Source organism: Clinocottus analis, unplaced genomic scaffold (assembly GCF_023055335.1).
Source record: "Clinocottus analis isolate CAN_PGR_092001 unplaced genomic scaffold, fCliAna1.0.p SCAF_25, whole genome shotgun sequence".
NCBI classification, from domain to species: domain Eukaryota; kingdom Metazoa; phylum Chordata; class Actinopteri; order Perciformes; family Cottidae; genus Clinocottus; species Clinocottus analis.
This window is the reverse complement of record NW_027175987.1, coordinates 7334824-7359943: the sequence shown is the minus strand read 5'-3', so window position 1 is coordinate 7359943 and position 25120 is coordinate 7334824. Positions and strand designations below refer to the sequence as shown.

General features: G+C 41.3%; 1 protein-coding gene across 5 annotated transcripts in view; it reads left to right on the top strand.

The window, feature by feature from the left end:
- The window catches only part of patj (PATJ crumbs cell polarity complex component), a 135757-nt gene that overhangs the window by 27178 nt on the left and 83459 nt on the right, over window positions 1–25120 (top strand). For 3 of the 5 annotated variants that reach the window (XM_068591182.1, XM_068591183.1, XM_068591179.1), the window contains 11 exons: window positions 873–934; window positions 1016–1072; window positions 1347–1481; window positions 2183–2383; window positions 2645–2728; window positions 3064–3207; window positions 12790–13002; window positions 13113–13175; window positions 19536–19844; window positions 20619–20703; window positions 21275–21338. In XM_068591182.1, coding sequence (XP_068447283.1) covers window positions 873–934; window positions 1016–1072; window positions 1347–1481; window positions 2183–2383; window positions 2645–2728; window positions 3064–3207; window positions 12790–13002; window positions 13113–13175; window positions 19536–19844; window positions 20619–20703; window positions 21275–21338 — 1417 coding nt within the window. The remainder of the gene's footprint in view (window positions 1–872; window positions 935–1015; window positions 1073–1346; window positions 1482–2182; window positions 2384–2644; window positions 2729–3063; window positions 3208–12789; window positions 13003–13112; window positions 13176–19535; window positions 19845–20618; window positions 20704–21274; window positions 21339–25120) is intronic. The other 2 variants (XM_068591180.1, XM_068591181.1) reach the window with 2 other exon arrangements.

Here is a 25120-nt window from a genome sequence, read left to right as displayed (position 1 = left end):
GCCTCTAATAGTCAGGATCTTATCATTGAAAAAAATCATCAAATCACTACTGCCAAGGTCTGTAAGAATACAAAGGTCTACAGAGCTATGACTTTCAACCAGCCTGGCCACAGTGCTAAAGAGAAACTTAGGGTTATTCTTATTTTTTAGTTTTGAGTAATAGGCTCCTCTGGCATCACAGAGGGCCTTCTTATATGTTCTTAAACTATCCAGCCAGACTAACCGGGACTCCTCCAGACCGTTAGACCACCATTTGCACTCAAGCTTTCGCGATGCTAACTTCAATATGCGGGTCTGAGGGTTATACCATGGAGCTAGTCTCCGTTGATTAACAGTCCTCTTTTTTAAAGGAGCTATTGAGTCCAGAGTCACTCTGAATGAGCCAAGTTTTGTGTTTGTATTGGTAATCTTGAGGGGGGAAAAAGGGTCATACAAAAAAGGAATCTTAGGAATAATAATTATCTTCTCCTCCACGTCCTGGAAAATGTTTGCTTCTGTGTTGTGTGGCCCACTGCACTGCAGTGCTTTGCTTTTCTTGCAACAAAAACACAACCTTTCTATCTTTTAACAACAGCTGGTAAGCCCTGTGTTGCCTGCTATACCACAATATCTGTATGTGAGAAACTCGACACAACCACCCTTACAACTGTATTTAGTCCTACTCATTAATTTGCATCACTTTCAATACACGCTGTGTTTCCGTACCTGAGGTTGTAGTTAACGACCTGATTGAAGCTGCTGTTTTTAATGGCTAAAGTGTAATTTTACATCTGTTCCTCTGCTTACATAGGCTGTTTTGTGTGTGTGTGTGTGTGTGTGTGTGTGTGTGTGTGTGTGTGTGTGTGTGTGTGTGTGTGTGTGTATTTTTACAGCTACAGATGCAGAATTGTGGGCTAAATGGGAGCAGGCGCTGGGCCCAAACTACCAAGTTCTGGTGAGATCACAGCGTTTTACACATTTTCACTGACACTGTCCATCTTGGATGTTAAATACAGATGTGTATGTGTGTTGTCAGGTGGTAAAGTTGGATCCTGTCATCGAAGACGATGAAGAGCTGCAAAAATCCTCCAAGGTGACTACTGTGTTGTAAACGTAAAATAGCACAGCTGTTTGTTAATAGGTTTTTTTGGAGGCTGCAGTCAATGGAGGTATTGAATTCTATGGCTTTATTCTGAAAGATATTTATTAATATTTGTTCAAGCCCATTTTATGTCAATGAGCTTAGGTCACCTCTTATATAGAGTTTCAGCATCACCAACCCTGTTCTTTAGTGTACTGGCTTAGTTCTATGATCTCTGTTTTAGTCAATATCACTTCCTCCTTGTGTCTTGTATGGGTGCTTACAGCTGCTGCCCGTCCACACTGTGCGTCTTGGCGTTGAGCTGGACTCGTTCGATGGTCACCACTACATCTCCTCGGTGGTCCCTGGGGGCCCTGTGGATAAACACGGAGTCTTGAGGCCAGAGGATGAGCTCTTGGAGGTGACCATAAGTACACACACACACACACACACACACACACACACACACACACACACACAGACGCAGACAAAACATGCAGGACTAAATACAGCTCCAACTTCCGGTAAGCTGGTTGATACAGATGCTTGTTACACAGCATGTACATCATATATAGCTAGAATAACAAGTTTGCCTTTCCCCTGCAGTTTACCTATCGCTCCATCTCTGCTGATAAAATAGAAACTCCATACGGGGTGTTCCGCAAGGCTCAATCTGGGGTCCGCTTAGTTTTGATCTTTAAATGTCACCACAAGAGGTCATCATTGAACAAGTGCAGATTGGTCTTCACTGTCAAGCTGGTGTCACCCAAGTCTTTGGAGCTTTTGATGCTGATGATCTGTACTTCTTTGAAAGCTGTATATCTATTAAAACAGCCTCTCCATCAATGTGTTAGGGTGACCTTAAGACTCGCACATATCGGGCAAAAATTCAATCTTAGAGCCAGATGACCATCTTGAGTCATTATAGTCCAACAGTAAACTACAGTAATGGAACATATACTATTTATGTATAGTATATACATATACTAAGGGAATTTTTTAAAATAAAATAATATGTGATTTGGTGTGTGTGTGTGTGTGTGTGTGTGTGTGTGTGTGTGTGTGTGTGTGTGTGTGTGTGTGTGTGTGTGTGTGTGTGTGTGTGTGTGTGTGTGTGTGTAGGTGAATAATGTTCAGCTGTACGGTAAGTCTCGTCGAGAAGTGGTCTCCTTCCTCAAAGAAGTGCCTCCTCCGTTTACTCTGGTCTGCTGCCGACACCCAAACTCTGACCTGGAACCTGAATCTGAATCTGAATCGGAACCTGAACCTATTTTACGGCCTGGACCTAGACCACTAAGACAGTCACAACCCAGTGTGGAGGAGGTGAGGGCATCAAGGAACACACACTCAACATCAACATTTTTAACGAGACTATTTATCTAACACTGTAAAGAATCACATTCATGTTTACTGCAATTCACTTTGTTCTACTGTTGTAAAGGTCTCTACATGTGTACAACTTCACTAACTTGTTTGTTTTTAATGCTTCAAAAAGCCATTAAGTTTCCTATTTTCAAGCTGAAGTAAAATGTATGATATGTGTGAATCATAAGTTTAAGCCACTGCGGGGTGTTGTGTGTTCAGATGGAGCTGAAGCTGTCGTCGATGCTCTGCAGAGAGACGGAACTGAGAGAGAGTGTCATAGCACAGCAGCCGGCAGACAGACGGGTAACCTGTCTCTGCCGTTTTACTCAACACACGTAACGTCATGTACATGTGTGCAAAGTAGACATTGGAAACTCACAAAAGTTATAATGCAAGAGCTTTTACACACTTTTGATTAATTTGAATTGGAGATGAAAAACTATTTTTATAAGATGGATTTAGAGATTGTTGAAAATTGATGATTTTGTGACATTATTAAACATATAAAAAATATATATAATTCTCTATGGAAATTACAAGCATATTTGTTGTCAATTTGTGTGTGTGTGTGTGTGTATGTGTGTGCGTGCAAATTCAGTGGAAAAATGATAATTGTAATAAATGATGATGACAACCAGGAGGAGGAGGAGAAGGTGGTGGAGCAGCAGAAAGATGAAGATGAAGATGAAGGGGAGCTGGCTCAGTGGTCTCCAGACATCCAGATCCTAGAGCTTCAGAAGGAGAGAGACAAAGGCCTCGGCTTCAGCATCCTTGATTACCAGGTGAGGATAACACTGTCCTTACTACAGCTGCTGCAATGCCCACAACAACATATATATAATGAATGTACTTGTGTATATATGTTTTTAAATAAACAAAAAAGCAACAGTTTAGTCAACACATGGTTCAAATAATTACATCTTTTGATCGACTGAAAGAAAAGGAATTGCCAAATGTTGACGATAAAACGTCTAATTTATTTTAGTAGTTTGACAAAACACTGAATAAATAAAATCATGATATATCATTCGGTTTATTATTCTGCCTCCTTCCTTTATATGTCATCTTAACTGATACTATCATATCATTCTCTAATGTCAGTTTCTCCAATGTTTTCTTTTTTTTTACTTTAAAAATGTTTATTTTTAGTCCATATACAGTTAATCACTTAACTGTTAAAGTAACCAAGAAATCCAATTAATAGATGCTGCCCAATAACAACAAGTTGCACCAATTCAAAGCTCCTCAGCTATAATCCCACATGACGACCTGATTGTTGTCCGTCAGTCCATAGGCCTCCCGGTATCTGTCCACCAGAATCTGACCAGTCAGTGTCCGACTGGGTTTGTGACTCACCTGCATGGCGATCAGTATGAAATCGATCAGAGTGCTGATCCCTGGGGTATACTGGATGTAGTTCAGACCCGGGCGTCTTACAGCTCTCCTTGCGTGAGGTCAATCAAACATGAAAAATAAATAAATAAAATGCCCCCTATGAAAGCATTGCAGCGACACTGCTTTTACTTTGAAGGCAATTTATGTAGGTGCGCGCTTCCGTAGCCTCACTGACAGGCAGTGTTGACAAATTGAGCCTGATGTGACAGCGCGTATTGTGATGCAGCTTCTGTTCTCAACGAGCAGTGGTGCTGCAAAGCTCCTGATCCACTATTGCAGAGCACTTTGCACAGACTGGACTGGAAGAAAAACTACACTGAACTGGAAAACACGAAAAGCATTTATGGCTTTCGGATAAAGTTAGTCAATTGCTGGTCTTTATCATGCATCTTTAAGGTAAGCAACAGACTGAACATGGACAAAAGAAGGAGTGACTTGTCCCTCACAGGGACCCATACTGTACCTGAACAGTACCTGTTCAGAAAAAAAAGAAAACAGATTTATAAACTATATATGGGGCTGCACGGTGGTGTAGTGGCTAGCACTGACGCCTCATAGCAAGAGGGTCTGTGGTTCGGATCCCGGGCGGGGCGGGGTTCGGATACTGGTCTGGCAGGTCCCTCTGTGTGGAGTTTGCATGTTCTCCCTGTGGCAGCGTGGGTTCTCTGGCTTCCTCCCACAGTCCAAAGACATGCTGCATAGGTTAATTGGACTCTAAATTGCCCGTAGGTGTGAATGTGAGCGTGAATGTTGTCTGTCTCTATGTCTGCCCTGTGATGAACTGGCGACCTGTCCAGGGTGTACCCTGCCTTCGCCCCTTGACAGCTGGGATCGGCTCCAGCGCCCCGCAACCCTAATGAGGATAAGCGGTTAAGATAATGGATGGATGGATGGAAACTATATGTATGTAAATTAACTTGCTGTTGCTCCAGAGTGCCTGTTATATTGTCCTAAAATTTGTACTGAATTAAATACACAATGTAATTAAAACTGCTAGGATTTAACGATTAAGAGGAAATTGATTGACAGCTTTTTTGATTATTCCTAAAAACACATTTTTAAACTAGAAAGAGCATTTCCTGCAGAAAATGCATTGGAATGCAAAAAGCTGAAGCTTATAGCTGAAATATTTGAAAGAAATAGCTGGACGTAGTGGAATATAGCTTAAAGTAGCTAAATATATTTGAAAATGAAAGAGTAGCTGAATATATGTGAAAATAGCTGAATATGTTAATATAGCTGAAAATAGTGGAATAGATGAATATATAAATAAATAGTAAATAGTTACTGTAAATATAGAAAAGGCAAAGTACCTGCTGAAAAATGTTACAGTTCAAAATCATTTAATTGAACTGTTGAAAATCATTGTTGTTTAAATGTATAATTGGAAAAGTTGAAAGGAAAACTGCATCATCTAAATCAGGGGTGTCAAACATACGACCCAGCCCGACAGGGTGTCCAGTATGACAGAAGAAAAAACTTTTTTTTTTTTTTTAAATAATTTAGCCAAAGGTGGGATTTGAACCATAGGTCTTCTGCTTCTAAGACAGAGTTGCAAACCATTGATCCACATTGATCCATTGATCCACCTGAACGGCGTACATGGCCGTTCACGTGCGCGGCCGTTAAGGCGCGTGCGCACCCGTTAGCGTGCGTTTACACGTGCGGCCGTTTCATGTAAGTGGGCGTTGATGTGTGCTGCCAGTCACGCGCGTGCACGGCCATTCACGTGCGCGGCCGTTCGTGCACGAGCACACCCGTTCGTGTGTGTGTGGCCGTTCACGTGCCTGCAGATGCACAGACTAAAAGGCTGCTGCTGGGGACGGATTTGCTCTTACATTCAGTCGGATTTCAACACGTCTGAATCTGTTGGATTCCTATCGACCGCAGTTTACGGCAGAAGACAAGATTTCCCACGTTTTGAGCTATAAATTATGCCCAAAGAGTATACGGTTTGGAGTGGAGAGCAAGTTTAAAAACAAGACCCTCACGTATCTCCCCGCTCTAAGTATGACGTCACCCGCTCTGAACTGCGCAACTCACACTAATGAGAAAGGCAGAAAAGGTGCGGAAAAAACATAAAACGAAAACGCAGACAGTTAAAACACTTTAAACAGTAATAGCTGAACATTTTGTCAACATTTTAAAGGTGAAATGATGTCTCTAGCTGACAGCATGACAGAGCCTTTACCTTTTAATGTTGAAGCATAGAAAGCAGATTTTAACATGTTCTTCATAGGAAACCATTAATTTTTATTTTGATAAAAGCTGAATAATTTTAAAATTTTAGAAAATATGAAAAATGTAAAAGAGTAGATTAATAGCTAAGGTTTTATCAACATTTGAAATTTGAAATATTGTCTCTAGCTCAACGTATGAAGAACCTGTAAACGTTTGAAGATGATTTGAAGATTTCCCTATTCGGTCCCATTATAAAAAAAAATCATAAAAAGCTTAATAATTTGGAAATTTGAAAAGTCAGAAATATGAAAGGTCATAGCCATCGTGTCCTTAAGTTGCTGAATATTTGAATAATTGAACTTTTTTCTGTAGCTCAAAATATGAAGGAGTAGTTAAGGTCCAAAATACGGATGGAAGAAATAGAAGAAGAAACAGTTTAATAAAGATTTGAAGAACAATAGTTGGAATGCTTGTAGAATTCCAACTAAATAAATTGTTTGTACAACTTTCAACCCGTTACAGTGTGTTTTCACTTCATGAAAGCGTAAAATTTTGGTCGCCTGAAAATGTTTCAGTCAGTGTTTTAGGTCTTGTTCGCTCCGTCCTCTCACGTCACTTCTGATTACAAAGAGCCAAAATGGTCAAAATGCCAAACAAGGCTTCTAGTCTTTAGACCACAAACCAAAGGGTCTCAATGATTGTATTCCACTCAAGGGCGAACAAAACAAGACACATTAAGATTTTATCGTGGCGATATGAAATGAAACTATTGTGATGTAGAAAGTCACACAACTGGTTTGTGACTACATCCTTAAGTATCTTAAAGAGAAAGGGAAGGTTAAAGATACGTCTGTAGTGGGCATCTTAAGAAGGCGTCTAATTACAGCCACTTTGAAACACTGTGGTACATGACCCGTTGGTAAAGACCCATTGATAATATCTAGTAGAGAGGCGCTAATTAAAGGTAAAACTTCTTTAAGCAGCCTCATAGGAATGGGGTCCAGATGACAGGTCGACGATTTCGAAGTAGAAACCATTGAAGACAATGGCTGCCAATTTCTATTAGTTATTAGATGATGGCCTAAACATTAGATAACAGGCATAAGATATATCACAATTTCTGTGTGAAACAGCACTTGTGTTTTACTTAAGGGTTAATGTTTTATTTCATAATGATTGTCACAAAAAAAAAGTATGCTTATAGCGGGTGTGGTCTTTGCTCACAGTGATTCCACTGTTGCTATAAAATAATGCATACAACTTATGAATTAATTATGTGAGGGAACACAAAGTGTCTGTCTGACATCTTTAAAAAATTCCAACAACAACAAAAAAGAACAACAACCCACATAGCCACTCTCACACCGAGCTAATTACATACCTGTGGTTATTTGGTGGTGGAGAACGAACCCACGGTGAGAACCTGGCATGACTCAGCCCATCAGCCTCTGAATGAGGTTTCTGAGTGTAACAGTGGACAGCAGGATAGAGGGTGTGACTCATCAGCTCAACAAGATCTGATTTCAGGTCTGTTGGTGTGAGCAGGTCACGATGTGGTTGTGTTTAGTTTGTTGGAGACACACGGCATATCACAATATATTGTTCCATGCTGTCAACTGTGTTCGTCCTTTCTCGTGAATATCTCGTGAATGTTCCAAGAGAATTTCTTCACATTTGGAACAAACGTTCACCTGAACTCAAGGAAGAACTGATTGGAATTTGGTAGAGAAATGTCACCAAAACTAGTGTTTTTCGGCATTAAGTATTCATGTGCTAATTATGACATTTCACACAAATATTTTCATCAGATAAAATAGGATGAAGTGGTGACATTTTGGACATATGTACATCGATGTTGGTGGAGGCTTTCACCTCTAATTCTGTTTTAGTCACTTTCATTCTCTTGGGCTGAAGCTGATAACAAGAGTAAGTTGTTCTTCCCTGAATCGACAGAGGTCGTTGTATGCTGGACAGGATTGTAAAGCCCCTTTGGGGTAAATATGTGTCGCCTCCTCACAGTAGACCTGAAGCGAGTTAAATGGTTTTAAACTTTCTTTAGATTTTGAACCGGTAACTGCAAGCTATCATGTTGAGAATCGTCTGTGTTTGGAGATGAGCTTTGGGAAACCCTAATCTGTTGAGTGTTGTTCTCCCCTACACTGCTTTAGCACTTTAGGCACACCTTCGAGGCCTCTGCCCCCTCCTCTTCAGTCTGCCCCAGCTGAGGGGCGTGGGGTGGGGGAGGGGTTTCCAGGTTAACTCCCTGTTGGTCCACATTCATGTCAGCCTGCACATATAGCATCTGCCCTGCACATATAGATCTGGACAAAGCAGCCTGTGTTCAGAGACCAGCTGGAACACACACGCATATGTTTGACTCCTACATTTGTGAGGACCCTCTGTGACTGTCGACATTATACATTTCCTATCCACCGTCTGTAATGTTAACTTTAATCTTTACCAAGTTTTGAGCCTTAAACTCCCTTTTTACGGTTATTGTCGCCAGCAAAGAAACAGCCAGACCACCTTTTTCATGTCATAAAATATTTCACACACAAAATCGACTCAAAATCGATCAATCTCGACTTTCTAAGATGTTTACCACCTTCACCAAACAGTCTCCACTTTCCAGAAATGACTTATTCAAATGACTAGTTGTCTTTTCTTAATCATCATGAATATGAGAAATCTGATTTCCATATAGGTTGTGACTGACATGAACTATCCCTTTTGAAAGTATTTCACACACTAAAAAACATAGAAATGACCTCTTTTGTTAAAAAAAAAATTGATATTTGTCTTCACTTTAAAATGTCCTCATTTTCCAAAGTTGTCCTCACTTTCGTCTCTTAAATTAGAAAAGCCAAAATAACGGATGAAATATTTAGTTTAAACTTTCGGAGAGTGTGAAAAATAAATCCACCTTTTCTTTTCCTTATGTAACCATGTGATCAAATAAATAAATAGCTGTATGTTCATCTTTCCTCCTCCATTTAAAGTGCATTTGATTTTGAAAATATAAGTAAAAATAATCTAAGTTTCTGACTCTCACCTCAGAGTGAAACCGGCTTGACAATTTTTCTCAAAATACAAAGAAGCAGCCACTCTCCCTCTCATTCCTCTGTATCTCTCGCCCAAGGGCACGTCGGTCCAGTGTTCCTGCCAAAGTGTTTCCTGTTACTGACTGTGGCTGTCAGAGCCGAGTGAAAGATGGTTGGAGGCAATAAGAGAAGAGTTGGTCTGTCTGTCTGTCTGTCTGTCTGGACTCGGGCGGATACTTTCCACTAAAATCTGACACCTTTAAAACAGGACCAGTTTCATACCTCAAAACTGGGGTTTCTTCTGAAGAGAAACGCAACGCATGCAGGTCTACAAGAGCGCAGACGGACTGAAAAAGAGACTTTTAATTCATATTCTAAAAACTGTGCCGTTCATAGATTTAAATTTTCTTGAATCTCTAAATCTGCTACAAATCACTGCTGCAAAGATACAAACAGCTCAACTAAAAGGCTCCCTGTGCAATTTCTTACCTCAAGTAGTGCTCTAAAGTAGCACTTTTATAAGGAAGTACTTCACGAAGTTCCACAACACATACTTTATTATTTTTTAATTTAAGTACATGCTGCAGATGTAAGTATTGTTATTCTGTTTCTGCACTGTATTGCCTTCAATGGACCTGAGCAGAAAAAGGAGTCTCAGGAGTGTTCGTAAGGCTTTTGGCCTTAAAATTTATATTCAATGTGAGAAAATGGAAACAAAAGTATGGGCAGTTTGCTCTTCATATGAAACCTCAGAGTCCCTGAAAGGTCTGAAGTTTGTTAAGAATAGAAATGTAAAGTTCACTCTCAAAGTTCCTAAAATACTTTGACTATGTTTATTTCCTTTCTAGAGTTTCATTCTAACTGACATAAAGGTCTTGAAAACTTTTTGAAGACACTCTGCATAACCTACATATATATATATATATATATATATATATATATATATATATATAAATCCTCATTGTTTTATGCAGATAAAAAGTCACCCGTGGAAACATTTCACTACTTTTGGCAAAGTACTTTTTTAATTTCTTTATTTTTCTCTCTCACACTTTCTCCTACATTTCTGATAACTCTACTTTTATTTGATTTTTTTTTTTTGACAGCAGAGGCCTTTTCTTTTTCCGGAGGATCTTGTAGGAGTGAAGGACTTGAGTTCTGACTCTTCACCACCTGTAGCCATGTTGTTTCGGTCTAAAAATACAACGCAGCTTTGTTCTGGCAGCTTGAAACTTGGCACAGCAGCTCGCACAGCAGCTCGCACAGCAGCTCGCACAGTAGCGCGGGCGATGCCCAGGGTTCAGTGCAGGGGAATTCACAAAATGTACATCCGCTCTAACCAGGAGAGGTATTCAAGTTGGCACTATAGTCTGAGGGGTTTAGATTTAGGGAAGGACCGGGCCTCCTGGTTACTTAGGTTAAACAGACAATGTCAGAGACGAGGGCTTGTTTGTGGAATTTGCCCTTTTTTACTTTTGGACAAAGTTAGAGGATAAACTAGAAAAGTATTCAGTGTAGTGCAGATCTCGACCAGGTGTGTCTGAACTGGGAATACAGAGCAGGACCGTAGTGGAATGAAGAGGACCATATGCAAGTTACATTATTATGGTGCAGCCAGAGGGCACAGGCTTTATGGAAACAAACCTTGGACACAGTGGCAATGTAAAGCTCATGGTATTACATATGGTATATTATTCTGACTGCTGTGTTAGAAAAAGATAGTAGTAGGTAGTTGAACCCATGGACTGTATATAGGAAATGGACATAGTCGTGGTGACGTCACCCATCGGACTGTCGTTATGAAGCCTTGAGTTCGGTCATTTCAGGGTCACCTTCTTAGATTACGCCAGTGGTTCTCAAACTGTGAAGAAGTATTACAGGTGGGGCGTGGAGGGGAGATGCTGTTTTTTAAAATATTTTTGTTTTGCTCATGGACACTTTGACATGCAAACTATGGGGAGAACAGGAATCAAACCGGCTACCTTGTGGTTTTAGGACAACCACTCTCCATAAACTATACGAGAACTTCACATAGTACAAAACTACATAAAACATTGTTTTGCCGTTAACAGGTTACGCTTGCGCAACCCGACTATTCTTCAGAATCAGCTTTCTTGGCGGTTTGCCAAAAGCCAATCTCCATGAGGTCAGTCTCTTTAAACAGAAAACAGACCTAAGCTCAACATTGAGCATGAATTGAGAGCGACCGTATCAAATCTACAACCCCCGTTTAAAAAATAAGTGTATAAGATAGGCTCATCGCAGCCACTAATACTGATACAATATGATGGCTCACATTTATCTGCACTCATTTTGTTTTGTTTTGCACAGGTTGCACGTTATTGTTATTATCTTAGAAAGATATTCAGTACAAAACAAACATTTATTTGTGGTGGGGCATGAAGAATGAACATTCTTACTCCGAAGTGGGGCGTGACAAAAAAAAGTTTGAGAACCACTGGATTACACAAACTAATTGGGTTTTTTTTCAAACATTTTCATCTTTCTTATATTTAGTACCAAAATTCAAATATTATTACCTACAAAACTTAAAACATTTGACAAATAAAAATGAGAAAATAAAGGACCTCTGATGAATCACCTACTGCTTTAAAGATAGAAACTTACTCAAAAACTAAAATCTCAATAAAAATTGCACCTGTAAAAAATGCACAAATAATTCATCTTTAAAGGCTTTCTGAGGATCCAGCTTGAGCAAATATTGTCATATTGTCACGACGCCGCTTTAGATCTGAGCCGCCGACCTCCTCCCCCCCTTCCCAACTCCCCCAGAACTTTTATGTTGGTGTGTTGTTGTTTGCATGGGTAGATTTTCTCAGGTTTCTCTGGTCTCTGTCTCCCCCTGCCTGTCTCTCTGCTGTCTTGCCTTCCTGTCTGTCTTTGTTGAGACGCAGTCTGAACGATGGACCGATAACTGCCTCCCTCTCTCCGACTGTCTCTCCTTTGTTGCGCGAGGGGGGGGGGGGGGGGGGGGGTTGGCTTCCTCACAACTCTTAAGCTCGTATCACACTCAAAGGTTTAGAGGCAGAGATGTATTTTTTTTTTGTGTCCAGTTTCCATCCAGAAAGGTTGTTTGTTCGAACCCCGCCGTTGGCAAACCGACTTGTGGCCTCCAGTAGAGGTCTTTAGCTCAGCGGTATGCTAAGTGTGTGCCAGGGATTTGTTCATATCTTTCTATTTTGTGTGGGTTTTGAACAATATTTCACCTCAATGAAAAATAGAACAGTTACATTTTATTTAGTGTTTTCGAGCATATCAAAATGTAAGGAAAAAAATATAATTATCAGGACCACTATTTTAGAAATAATCTCTGTTAACAATTAGTGGTTATGTTGCAGCTAATCACACCTCAACACATTTTCCCTCTCTTGAGGTTTTAGATAAACTATTAATAAGAATAATACAAATAATATACTTTCTTTATTCAGAATTTCAAAACAAGGTTACAAGAGCTTTACATGGTCAAGCATAAAACCAGGAACAACATTTCAGGACTATGAAAATGAAATACTCAAAAGTAATACATTGCAAAAGTAATACATCGCATGTGATTTGAAAGCTGTAACTGGTTCTGCATGGTCTCAGATCCTCAAGCAGAGCCCCAGATCCTGATGAGGTTTGTGTTGTTTGACGATGTCTGTCTCCAGCTGTGGATGCTCTTCATGTAAGTCGATAGATGACTGTAATGTGATGGCGTTCCTCCTCGCTCTCTCTCTCTCTCTCCAGGACCCGCTGGATCCGGGTCGGTGCGTGATGGTGATCCGGTCTCTGGTCCCTGGCGGCTCAGCGGAGCGCCACAGTGGCCTGCACCCCGGGGACCAGCTGGTGTCTGTTAACCAGAGCCAGTTGGACACGCTCACCCTGGACCAGGCCTTGGAGGTCCTGAAGTCTGCCACGCCCGGCACAGTCCGCCTGGGCATCCGCAAGCCTCTGGTAGTGGTACGTCGACAACTTCTTCTGGTGGTTTCTCTTGAATTAAGTTTTTATTTGAATTTTTTTCTCCAGGTGCTACTTCTTGTTGTTGATGAGAGTCTGAACTGTTTGTGCAGGTGCAGGGACCAGAGAGGATCAGCCAGGGGTCCCTCAACAACGCACAACTGACCGTACCAAAGGTAAAACACACACACACACACACACACACACAGACACACACACATCTATGTTGGACACATTTTAAGACCAAATGCATGGAGACGCCCCGTCCCTATCCTTTATAGTACTGTCACTAACTGATCGTTTTGTCTAAATAATGCTTCAAGATTGTGAACACATGCAGGCTGGAACAAGAGAGACAGAAAAAAACAAAGGAGATTGTTCTTTATTAAGTTTAAGTCTGTCTGTCTGTCATTCTTGGTTGCGGGGAAATCTTGGTGCTCCATGATGCGGCGGTGTTTTAGACGATAGTCCGTAACAATCCATTAGAGTGGAGCCTGTCACAGCTCCAGATCAATGCTTTTAAGAATGACGTGTTCAGCACAGCATGCAGGTGTTTTGAAAGTCTGAATACTTCCAGATAGGGAGATTCATTCACCTTTTTCTTTTAGTATGGCTTTTGGCTGCGTGGGCGGTCTTTCATCAGCAGAGGAGCTTTACCTCTGAATCCAAGGGTCTTATGGTGGAAGTACTGTGCTACTTTGAACGCATCAACAATGACGCATATACAAATACTTGTGACTCACGCAGTTTGGTTTTACAACTGTTGCAGCAACAAATACAAGTCACGTAATCGCTCTGAGCCCAGAGTGAACAAGCATAATCGATACAGAAGATGCTCCACCGGAAAGTAAGGGTTTTGCTCACTGAAGGCCGATGTTCATCTCACATGCACGCACGCACACACGCACATATAGGGAGGGAGGGACCTAATCGAACTGTACAGATTACAAAGTTCTTATAGACATATTTTTGATTTTGAGCTTTATAGATAAAATTAACTTGAGTTAATTTTGAGTCTCTCTCTCTCTCTCTCTCTCTCTCTCTCTCTCTCTCTCTCTCTCTCTCTCTCTCTCTCTCAGATGTTAATCAAGTCACTCAAGACTAATTGGACCATTAAAATGTTCGCCTCTCTCCCATTATTCTCTCCCTTCCTTCCTCCCTCTCACCCATCTGCCTCTACCTCGCTGTGTCTTCCCTCCTTCTTCTCCAGTTAAATCCCTCCCCTCTTTCTCTCTCTCTCTTCCCCCTCTTAACCCACTTCAGTCTATTTTATTGGTCCGGATATCAGACGTGCAGCGCCACCGAGGCGTTTGACTATAAAGAAAACTAAATAGAGAAATAAACTGATGTAAATAAATTAGAGCTGTGAAAAATAACACATTAACGCATTATGATTAAATTACAGGATTAATGCGTTAATTTTTTAAACGCATTTAACGCATGCGCAGAATAAGCTTCCATTATACCTATTGAACTATTGCAGTCAGATGTAGATGTCAGATGTACACTCGGGAAGACATTGACCTTTCACCGTGGCACAACCAGCCTTAAGTAACATCTCAACGCGAAGCATGTTGGTCGGTGAGGCGAGTTGAAGAGGAATGTGTCAAACCAGCCTCACTGAACAACAAAGACCCCTCACTAAGTCTGCCTGTTACAAGCTGAGTAGCACAGTTGCGTAATTAATATTGTTGAGGATGAGGGGTTAACCAAAGTTTTGCGAGTGGCAACGGGGGAACCGAGTATCAAAGCACCGCAAAGACGCACAATCATGACAAAAATCCACGCGCTGTATAAAGCTGAAAAAAACAAAACGGAAAATGACTTGGCCGCTACGGATCATGTGGCGCTGACAGGGGATCACTGGACTTCTGTGAGTAATGAGAATTACCTGGGTGACCAGATATGACCAGACACGTCCTCTTTTCGAGACCTAAAACTGCGTCCGGCAGGGATTCCAAAACGTCCGGGATTTTGCCTCGTGTGATATTTGTGTTTCTCTGAGTCTTTCACAAACTAGTTATTACGCCCTTACAAGTTTTGAAACGGTATCTTACGTCCACCTCCTTGTGTGAGCTCTGACGGTAGAAAGAACTGTCATTGGTCGACCGATCTCAGGGTTGCCAGATGCACGATAATTATCCTCCAAATACAATCATTTTGAGCCTTTGGTACGATACTACGCCATCACCAATCTGACAACACTGAGCCTTGTCACCTCCACTCGCGACGAATATCCTGTCACGCTCTGAAGAAACTAGTTCTGCATAAAACATCGCTGCATCAATAATCGACTGGAATTTCAACGACAAACTTTTTTTTGGAAGTTTAGCACGACTTGTTCTTTTTTTATGAGCTAAAGATCGCGTAGATGCTCGACTGTGGAGCGTGATGAAACGATAACGGGGCTCACCTTACGGCCTATAGTTGCATTGTTTACAACAACAGCCCAATGTATAACTGACAATGTATATATCCATCTTTTATCATAAATATTTATGTTTTCACAAAAATATACCGAAAATATCGGTAATATGTGATTAATCATGATTAATCCACAGAAACCTGTGATTAATCTGATAAAAATTTGTAATCATTTAACAGCCCTAAAATAAATATGTGCAACATGACAAAACATGTCAGTGCATCATCTTTGTTAGTTAGTAAATAATAAATTAATGTAAATTTTTCTACAAACTAGATGCTTGCTGATGCCGACTGTGTGAGGCCTATCAATATTATCCACCAATATAATTTTTTTTGTTGCATAAACTCACAAGATGAATCATTATTCATATGGATCCCTTGGATTTGCAAATAAGTGTGCTCAAGATTAACATAATTTATCGGCAGTGAAGACACAGAAACTTTATTCATATAATCTCCTAAATTGCCTCAAACTTGTGTTTGACATTGTATTATCATACTTTTCTTTTGTTACTTACAACACAGAAATTCAGGTAAAATTTGCTTCTGCAAGTTTTAAATGAGTTTTAGCCAAAGCGGTTACTGCACCTCGTAGCTGATCCATGCAATCTGTTGTGATTGTTCAGATGTCCTGCAGACCGGCAGACAGACAGACATCGAAAACACCATGTATGTGTGAGTGTTGTACAAAATGTATCAGCTGCAGTTTGGTCGCTGGGTTGCTATGAACTCAGAAAGTCTTGTTTTCTTTTCTGCATTCAAATCTTTCTCTCCATTTTTAAAAAATTCCATCTCCCCTTCTCTCTTTCACCTCCTTCCTTAACTCTGTCATCTCTCTTCTCTTTCATCTCATCCTCTCTTTCACCTTCTCTCTAACTCTCTCTCCTTAATCTCTCCTCTCCCTCCTCTCTGTCTCTGCGAAGCTGACTCAGCAGGATGGCTGGATGGTATAAAGTGCTCTATCAGCTCAACCAGCAGCATCTCTCTCTTAAGTGAGTCGGGAGGTGGGTGTAGAGGGGCTGGGGGAGTGGAGGGTACTCTGAGGACACTTTGGTCCTCGAGCATCAGTACACTCGAGTACTGCAGTCCTCCCAGGAAATAGTACTGCGGTAGTGGTTGAGGACAGAGATGATCGTCCAAACTATTCCTAGTTCATGAAGTGAGACCTCTTTGCCGTTCCTCTTTACTTTACGTGTTTGGCACAGCGCTGTGGAAATGTTACAAAAAAGTAATATTATTATTAATATAACTCTGTAACAAATGTGGATTCAGCTGACACATAATGGTTTTAGTTCTGAAACTCAATGAAATCAATCAAACAGCTGTTTGTAGAGAGAAAATGCTCCAAATTGTTATTATTCTTCAGTTAATTCAATTATTCAAAACAAGTAAGTCTTCTTAAGATCCTCATCCTGAGGGGGTATAAATCTTCACGACTTGAAAGGACAAGATAATAATATAGGTGGCATAAATTTGAATGCACAAGTTATTATCTTGTAAATTTTGAATGATATATATATTTAATACTCTACTCAACTGTACTCTACTGCAATCTCTTGTGTACTTGCCTGTACTCTGCTGCGTACTCTACTGTACTATTTTGTGTTCTCTACTGTACTCTTGTGTTCGACTGTACTCTTGTGTGTTCTACTGTACTCTTTTGTGTTCTCTACTGTCTACTCCTGTGTTCTCTACTGTACTCTTGTGTTCTACTGTACTATTGTGTGTTCTCTACTGTACGTTTGTTCTACTGTACCTTGCAGTGTACTCTCCAGTACTCTTTTGTGTTCTCTATTGTCTTCTCTTGTGGTCTCTACTGTACACTTTTGTCACCCATACTGTACTCTTTTGTGTTTTCTGCTGCACTCTGCTGTGTTTGACTGTACGGTGCTGTTCTCTCTATTCGCTCTGCTGTGCCCTAGAGTATTCTACTGTATTGTACTGTACTTGTGTTCCGCTGTACTCTAATTTGTTTCACTGTTTTTAACTGCACTCTGTTGTGTTCCACTGTGGGCTTTTCGTTCCTGTGCTGTGTTACTTTCTGTTCTCCTGCAGTATCTGCTGTCGCTGTCCTCTGTGCAGTCATTTTATATCCTGTTTTATATGCAGCCCATTTGACTGAAGAGGGTTTTTCACAGCCCACAGGTCTCTGATGGGTTTCCATAAAGACAGCCGGGTCGGTGCTGTCACTTCGCCGCCAGATCGTTCTCGGTCACGCCAGCCCACTGACCAGAGAGAGACCCCTGTTACACAGCCACACCTCGTTAACTTTCAGAGGTCATATGTAGAAGACTGCTGCTGCTGTAGTTACAGTCTGCGATTACATTCTTCTGATCATCTTTGTAGAGATAAAGAGCTGCTGCAAGTCACGGTTCAAAGACAGTTAAACACAGATACAGGAGAGAAAACAACCGGCTTTAAAGGCATCAAACAGCCGAAAGCTGTCGGACAACACAGTAACACTGACTAATCAACTTATAGTCTGGTTGTTGCAAATGTCCAAATGTTAACTCCGAGTCTTTTCACCTTTTCACTGTTGATTTTATTGATTATCACCCACTTTGGACAGTCATCTTAATTTCAGAAACGTTCATGTCACCTTTTTAACAGCTAAATAAACACAGACATAAACTCAGGAATTAAACAAGCAATAAGTGTTTGTGCTTCTGCGACAGTGACAGACATCCACTTCTTTGAGAACGCGTTATCTCTGGAAGGCCCGGGGGCTTTTTCTTTCTTAAAATTCATGCCCAATGCTAACTCTACATATTCCAATAGTTGGTAATATGTCAATAAATTTCAATATTTTACATTTCTTTGAACTTTTGACCTTTGGTCGACCAAACTGTCCGAAGCTACCACATTATATTGGGAGTGTTCCACTGACATGTTGTTGTCAAAACGAGCAAAGTAATTGGTAGATAAATCAATAAATAAGCATTGCGGTTGTAGTACAGATGCCTGCAGATGTGGTCTAAAATTTAAGTTTTTCCAGATCCAAATCACATTAAAACCAGTTAGAGATTGCGTTTAAAACACAACCCAGGCAAAAGAGTGTTACCAATTACCCCAATTACCATTGATCAACATTTTAATAATTGGACTGTAGATGGCCACTGCAGTAAAATGAGTCCAGAACCCAACGTGCAACACCGCCTCGCTGAAATGCTGCAGAGAGTCTGAAGCCACCGACTCGTCATCTCAACTGTCCTCATCGTCTAATGGCAGATATATTAAATGACAACATCTTTTAATCTTATGAATATGAGGCCAGGCAGTCACGGCCAATACACATCAGTCTGCAGAACATCCTGTTAGCGTTATGAGCTCTCTGCCACTGCCGCCGTCTGCGCCTCACCTCCATTATACGGCCGTGATGGGCCGGCTTCCCAAGCCCAAATTAAAAGAAGAGGAAGAGAGTCCTTGACGATGAGGCCTCGTCGATGGAAATTAGCCTAAGTGTTGTCATTAATATTTCCCAGCGCGCGGGCTAATGTCTGCATCGTAATGTTAAGAACAGGATATCCCCTTTAGTATCTGCTGAGGAAGGCTCTTTGGGGAGTTGGAGAAAACCTTTATGTGTTCAGAGATGAAGGCTAATGTTCAAAGTAAGTCAAGTTTTAGATTTAGTGTCGGGCTGCGTTTTTTTTACAGTTTAGTTCCTTCACTGAGGAGACGGCTCTTAGCTACTGGGTCCTACAGTCTGACTCATTTATAGGAGTCCTTTCATTTAGCTGATGTCCAGGTTGTCCTAGATATACAAAATAAATTAAGAAAAAAACAACACGCTCCAGTGGACTGATGGAGCTGTTTGGCTGACAAACAACAAGATGGTTTTGGGATCTTTCCTGATTAAGCTCTCAAATCTTGGGTGCCGTCTCAAAGCGAGATTCTTCATGCTTTCTAAAGTTGATTTAAAGTATTAGGAAGATGAGGAAAACAAACTGGTGAGAGTTGACAAGTGTCAGTATGCAGTTGCTTTTCTTTTGGGCATTTTGCCCTCCTGGGGACCTCTCACTCAGAGTACCTTTCCGCCACCATTCTTCTGCTGTCACCTTTGACCTCCTCCTGTGGATATCTGTTGTTGCTAGTCTTTGTTTATATTTCAGGGTTTCGGCGACGGCTCCATCCTGCCAGAAGACCTTCGTCAGGAGGAGGAAGGGGAAGAAGAGGAGCCGGAGCTTATCTTGGACGGAGGTCTTCCTCGCTACTCCTCTTTCCCTCTGACCTCCAATCTACTGCCTGCAGAGGAGGGCAGGGAGATGGCCGTGGATGAGGATTTGGAGGAGGTGCAGGAGGAAGAGGTGATGAAGACGCAGGAGAAAGTGGACGAGAGTGTGGGCTCCCTCCCCAGGAGACCACCTCCATCTTGGGAGGAGTGGAAGCTCTCCGCCAGCCGGTCCAGTAGAGCCGAGGAGGTGAGGCTGCGTTAGAGACGTAATTTCTCTGTTTTATATTTAAAGCCGAAATGAAGCTTAATGTTTCCTGCAAATGTAGTAAATGTAAAAATTAAGGAAAGGCAATCCTGGAAATCTTTTATTGTGAAAGAAACGTTTGTGGAGAAGAAAAAACGTGTTGTGCCAGTGAGGAAATACAGGGCATATAAAAATGGAAATGACATGCATAACAAAGATCCCTTGAGTAGAATCAAACCAGGAATGTTGTGGTTATATAACATTTATAAGCCACCATATCGTTAACATCTCTTATCATTTGAAGATCTCAAAACATGACAAACTTGCAATTGTTTTGAATCGAATTTGCCTATTCTGTATGTCAGTTATGTGTTTTAAACTATCTGTATTTGTCTGCTTTACATTGTGAATGTAGAGAATTGTCCCGTTGGGCTCTTTTTTTGTAACACTTGCAGTAGACTCTCAAGTGGCAGGAAATTGCGATCAGAAAAAGTCAAAGTGGCGACAAGATTTGTTAGAGTGAAAATCGTGTTTGTCAACTAGAGAAGGAGTGGCGAGATTCCCACATTTTACTACAGTCTTAATATTTTCACTTTGCCTTTATTTGAGACATTTCTGTATTTACACATCCGTGTTTTCACACACATTTAGGTGTAACAAGCAGCAATGTATCAGCGAAATATCAATCCTTCCTTAATATTAACATTTTCTGATATTGTAATTTAATAACCTTTTAAAAATGTTTTTAATTCATTCTTTGACTGTTTTCGGGGGAAGCAGGAGGAGCTCAGCGAGAAGGAGGAGGAAGACCAACAGAGATCAGATCACGAAAGCATTGTGTCTATAGGAAACCTGATTATTGGTGAGAAACAGAATGTTAAAGAACATTTTAATCATGCGCAAAGATGTGTTTGTTACAGTGTCGAACTTTCAAAATAAAAGAGAAGAGGTGATTCACTTTTCTTTCAATTTGTCCATTTCAAAAACTGTTGCATGGATAAAAGTAGTTTGGTGAATACACAATGACCTTCAGGTAGCATTAACTCAAGCTGACAGATCTGGTCCGTGTGGAGCGATGAGGACATGGCAACTTTTCTCACCTTGACACATGGAACAATCAGAAATCATGTTCTCCATATAGGTTTGGAGCTCTTTCAATTCTTCTTCTTCAGTGTTTTCAGGGCGCTGACTGGAGAATTAGCACGAGTTCCAAGTCATATTGACACGACAGCAGTGGACACAGACAAGCCTTCGTTCATGTTTTATTCTGAGGATTATTTTTGATCAGTTGATTAAAAACATGGGGAGAGGGTGCGTGTTTCACATCCTGCTGAGCTAACTTTGCTATCGTGTGTGTTTCTGTGTGTGTGTGTGTGTGCGTGTGTGTGTGTGTGTGTGCGTGTGCGTGTGCGTGTGTGTGTTTATTCGTGCAGGTATTTCAGATTCCAGAGACAGTGAAGCAGACTCTGAACTCACGCTGACAGACACCGACACAGAGTCAGTATCTATTGCACCTCCTTTTTGCCCTCCTCTGTCTCTTCCTCTTGTTTTTCCATAAGTCACCTTCTCTTTGTCCTCCTCTGTCTTGTCCTCTTGCTTTTCCTCGGGCACCTCCTTTTTGCCCTCCTTATTCTCTTTCTTTTGTTTTCCATAAGTCACCTCCTATTTGTCCTACTTTGTCTCGTGTTGCTTTTTCTCCATCCCCTCCTCTTGGTCCTCTGTCTTAGCCCCTTGCTTTCCCTCCATCACCTCCTCTTTGTCCTCCTCTGTCTCTTCCTCTCACTTTCCATAAGTCAACTCCTCTTTCTTATTAAAGTCATATTACTAACAAGACACAAAGACTTTATTTTTCATCTTTTTTTTCAGTAGGGCTTGGGGATGAGGCCCAGATCAATAAATAGTCTACACGAAATAGCACATGGGGAAGCCTATTTTTTAACTAATTAAAAAAATGTTCTGGAAAAAAAGGTAATCTCCTCTGCTCCACATTAGTAAATCACTTTGAACTGAGTGGTGACGTAAAAACGAAAGTTACGAAGTTAACTACTGTTATATGAATTATTGATGACTGCCAGAGGTAGTGTTTCACACTGGATGCTATGGCTGGAACTAACAATTATCTTAATAATCGATTAATTGGGTGATTTTTTTTTTTTTGTATTAATCGGATAAGATTTTTTCATTCCTCAAAAAGCATTATTTTGCAACTTTGTATTTAAAAAAAATAACTGACAGTGTAAATGCACAGTGCAAACAATCTTAACAATTAAGAATTTATAAAAAATAAAGAAATACAAAGAAAAAAACTTAACAGGAACGTCAGAACTTGTTCTCTACACTCAGACACACACGCACGCAGACGCTCATACACACAAACACGCACAGACGCACACATTCACAGACACACTCACTCACAGATGCACACATTCACAGATTCATAGACGCACACACACACCGGATACTGCACTTTACCTAAACAAAAGTTTATTTATTAGATATCGAACCAAGCAGCACTTCCGGACTGTTGAACGCAGTTCGGCGTTCTGCACCTGAGACAAGATATTTACACATTGCTTCTCTTGAAGCCCCCGCGCTATTTAAAAATGAAGAAACATGGTTTCAATAAGACGTTATCTAAGCCAACAGCGCGGCTCAAATACGGGGAATGAATGACTAGCTAGCGAGCTAATGACAACGATTAGCCTCGCTGCTACATTATTGTACCAAGCAATGTGACCACCGTAGTAACATACGAGAGGATACAACGGGCTGCATCTGGACCTTCTGTCTGCTGCGCTCCACTCTGCGCGCAACTTAACTTTTTTACTCAAACATCTCCGCAACTTATTGAGAGGCGTAATAATTGCGCGATAGAACGAATCGATAATGAAATTAGATTTTCATCGATTTTATCGATTTGTTGTTGCAGCCCCATTGGATACATTCCATCTTGCGCTTGCACAGGTTTAGTATTTCTAACAACAAAGTCACCTTTGAATTCGGGTGACCCCAAGCCGGGTATAACTTCCGGTGCCATCCTGAAATCAGTCCTGTGGAATCTTCTCGCAAATCACGAGATTCCGAGTGACCAAGAACTCTGGCAGTCATCCAGGATTCATAGAACCGTAGTTAGCTTCGTAACTTTCGTTCTATTTCATCCTTACTGACCGACCAGAGGCAGTGTTTCGCACTGGATGATTCATATTAACAAAGCCACGAGGAAAGCCAAGAAACTCACCTTGTCAGACTCAAGCAGAGGGATCTTGCCGAAAGACCACACCCAGTGGGTGAGGGGCGGCAACGTTCACCCTGTAATACCTGGTGAATGTGCTCGGTGATGCGCATGAGGCTGCAGCACACACACACACAAATATACATATATATATATATATATATATATATATGTATATATATATATATATATATATATATATATATAAATATATAAATAATATAATGCGGCATAATGCCGCAATTCATGCATGGGTCCTCTGAGAGACACTCCCTCAGGTGCTCAAGGTTAAACATGACCGCAACTCTGGAGGGACCCTGCGATGTTCTACCAGTAGCTTCAGCGAGAGCACTTCAGCTAATGGAAAAAAACGGTCCTGTGGCAACAAGTCAGGCACAGTCTGTCTAGGAGAGGGGAGCGAAAGCACTCTCTTCACTAGTCCAGTCTCTGTATTTCTTGGTTTCCTACCAGTAAGGTTGTTGGAGGAAAAAATTATTCACGCTTAATCAGTTACTGTTTCACTGTTATATTCAGACTTCTCATCTTACTGTCTTTGTTTAATCTTACACACAAATTCAACATGTCTCCTGATAGCAGTGAGACTGGGGAATCGGTATGTTTCTAAGAACGTGCAGTTTCTTTGTTATCAAATGACCCTTTCTCACAAGCGGCTCTATGGGACGAGGGGAAAGGGTCACGATTAGGCCGAAGACGTCATGAGGGTTTCTGTTAGTGGGTCATGATGTGTATTTAAGAGGTGGTTCTTTGAGAGATCTTTGCGCAGTCTTGGATATGCAATTCATCTATCACGTTGTACTTCTGACTCTTCTCCTTCCTTGCAACAAATAAATGTTCCTGTTTTAATGATTTTACTCCAAGGGGTCGATTGAATTTTTTGTAACAAACCTACAGCGAGAGCACTGAGCTAGTGGGAAAACAGATCGTCTGGCAACAGGTCAGGCACAGTCTGCCTAGGAGAGAGGAGCAAGAGCCCTCTCTTCGCTAGCCCGGTAGCTGTGTTTCTTGGTTTCCTAACAGTAAGCTACAATGAGAGCACTGAGCTAGTTGGGAAACAGATGGTCTGGCAACAGTCAGGCACAGTCTGCCTAGGAGAAGGGACCGAGAGCACTCTCTTCACTCGTCTAGTAGCTGTGTTTCTTGGTTTCCTGGCGGTAGGCTACAGCGAGAGCACTGAGCTTGTGGAGAAACCAATCGTCTGGCAACAGTCAGGCACAGTCTGCTTAGGAGAGGGGAGCGAGAGTACTCTCTTTACTAGTCCAGTAGCTGTGTTCTTGGTTTCTTACCTGTAAGCTTCAGCGAGAGCACTGAGCTAAATCGAAAACAGATCGTTTGCCAACAGGTCAGGCACAGTCTGTCTAGGAGAGGGCTTATAACAGCTGCAATACTTACCGACGTTGATGTACATGCCTCTCGGTCTAGCCACACGGAGCGGGCTCGCTCCCGATACCGCTCCACTTAATTAGCAGGAGCGAGAGTGCTCTGTCAACCTGCTGTTACATAAACAGTATCAGTCAATCTCACCCGGTGATGCTTCACGGTGTGACGGTAGCCAACCTGGCTGATGACCAAAGATAGGTACGCTGTCCGGCTCGATGGTCCGAATGTAGAAGGCGCACCGCTTTCTCCTAAGAGGGGCAGCTGGTCACAGCCTTTGGAGGGAGAGAGACCCGCAAGTCTGACCAGTGGTCACAAGGATACAGCGACAAACTTTTTCACAGCACACTTTTTTTTAGCTTTAGCTAATGCTAACGTAATATTTAGCCTGCTTACCAAGAAGATGAAAAAGGACTGATCTCAGGATGACACTGGAAATAATAATAATAATAATAATAAAAATATTAATTTCCACTTATATAACGCTTTTTAAGATACACAAAGACACTTTACATTATGGACAAGAGACAATGACAAACGGAACAGAACAAAAATGGGATGACAAAGCAAACAAAACATTTTAGGTAAAAAAGAAAGAGAGGAAAGCAAACTGAAGAGGCTGCGTGGGGCATAGCGGAGGGTAGGTGCACCG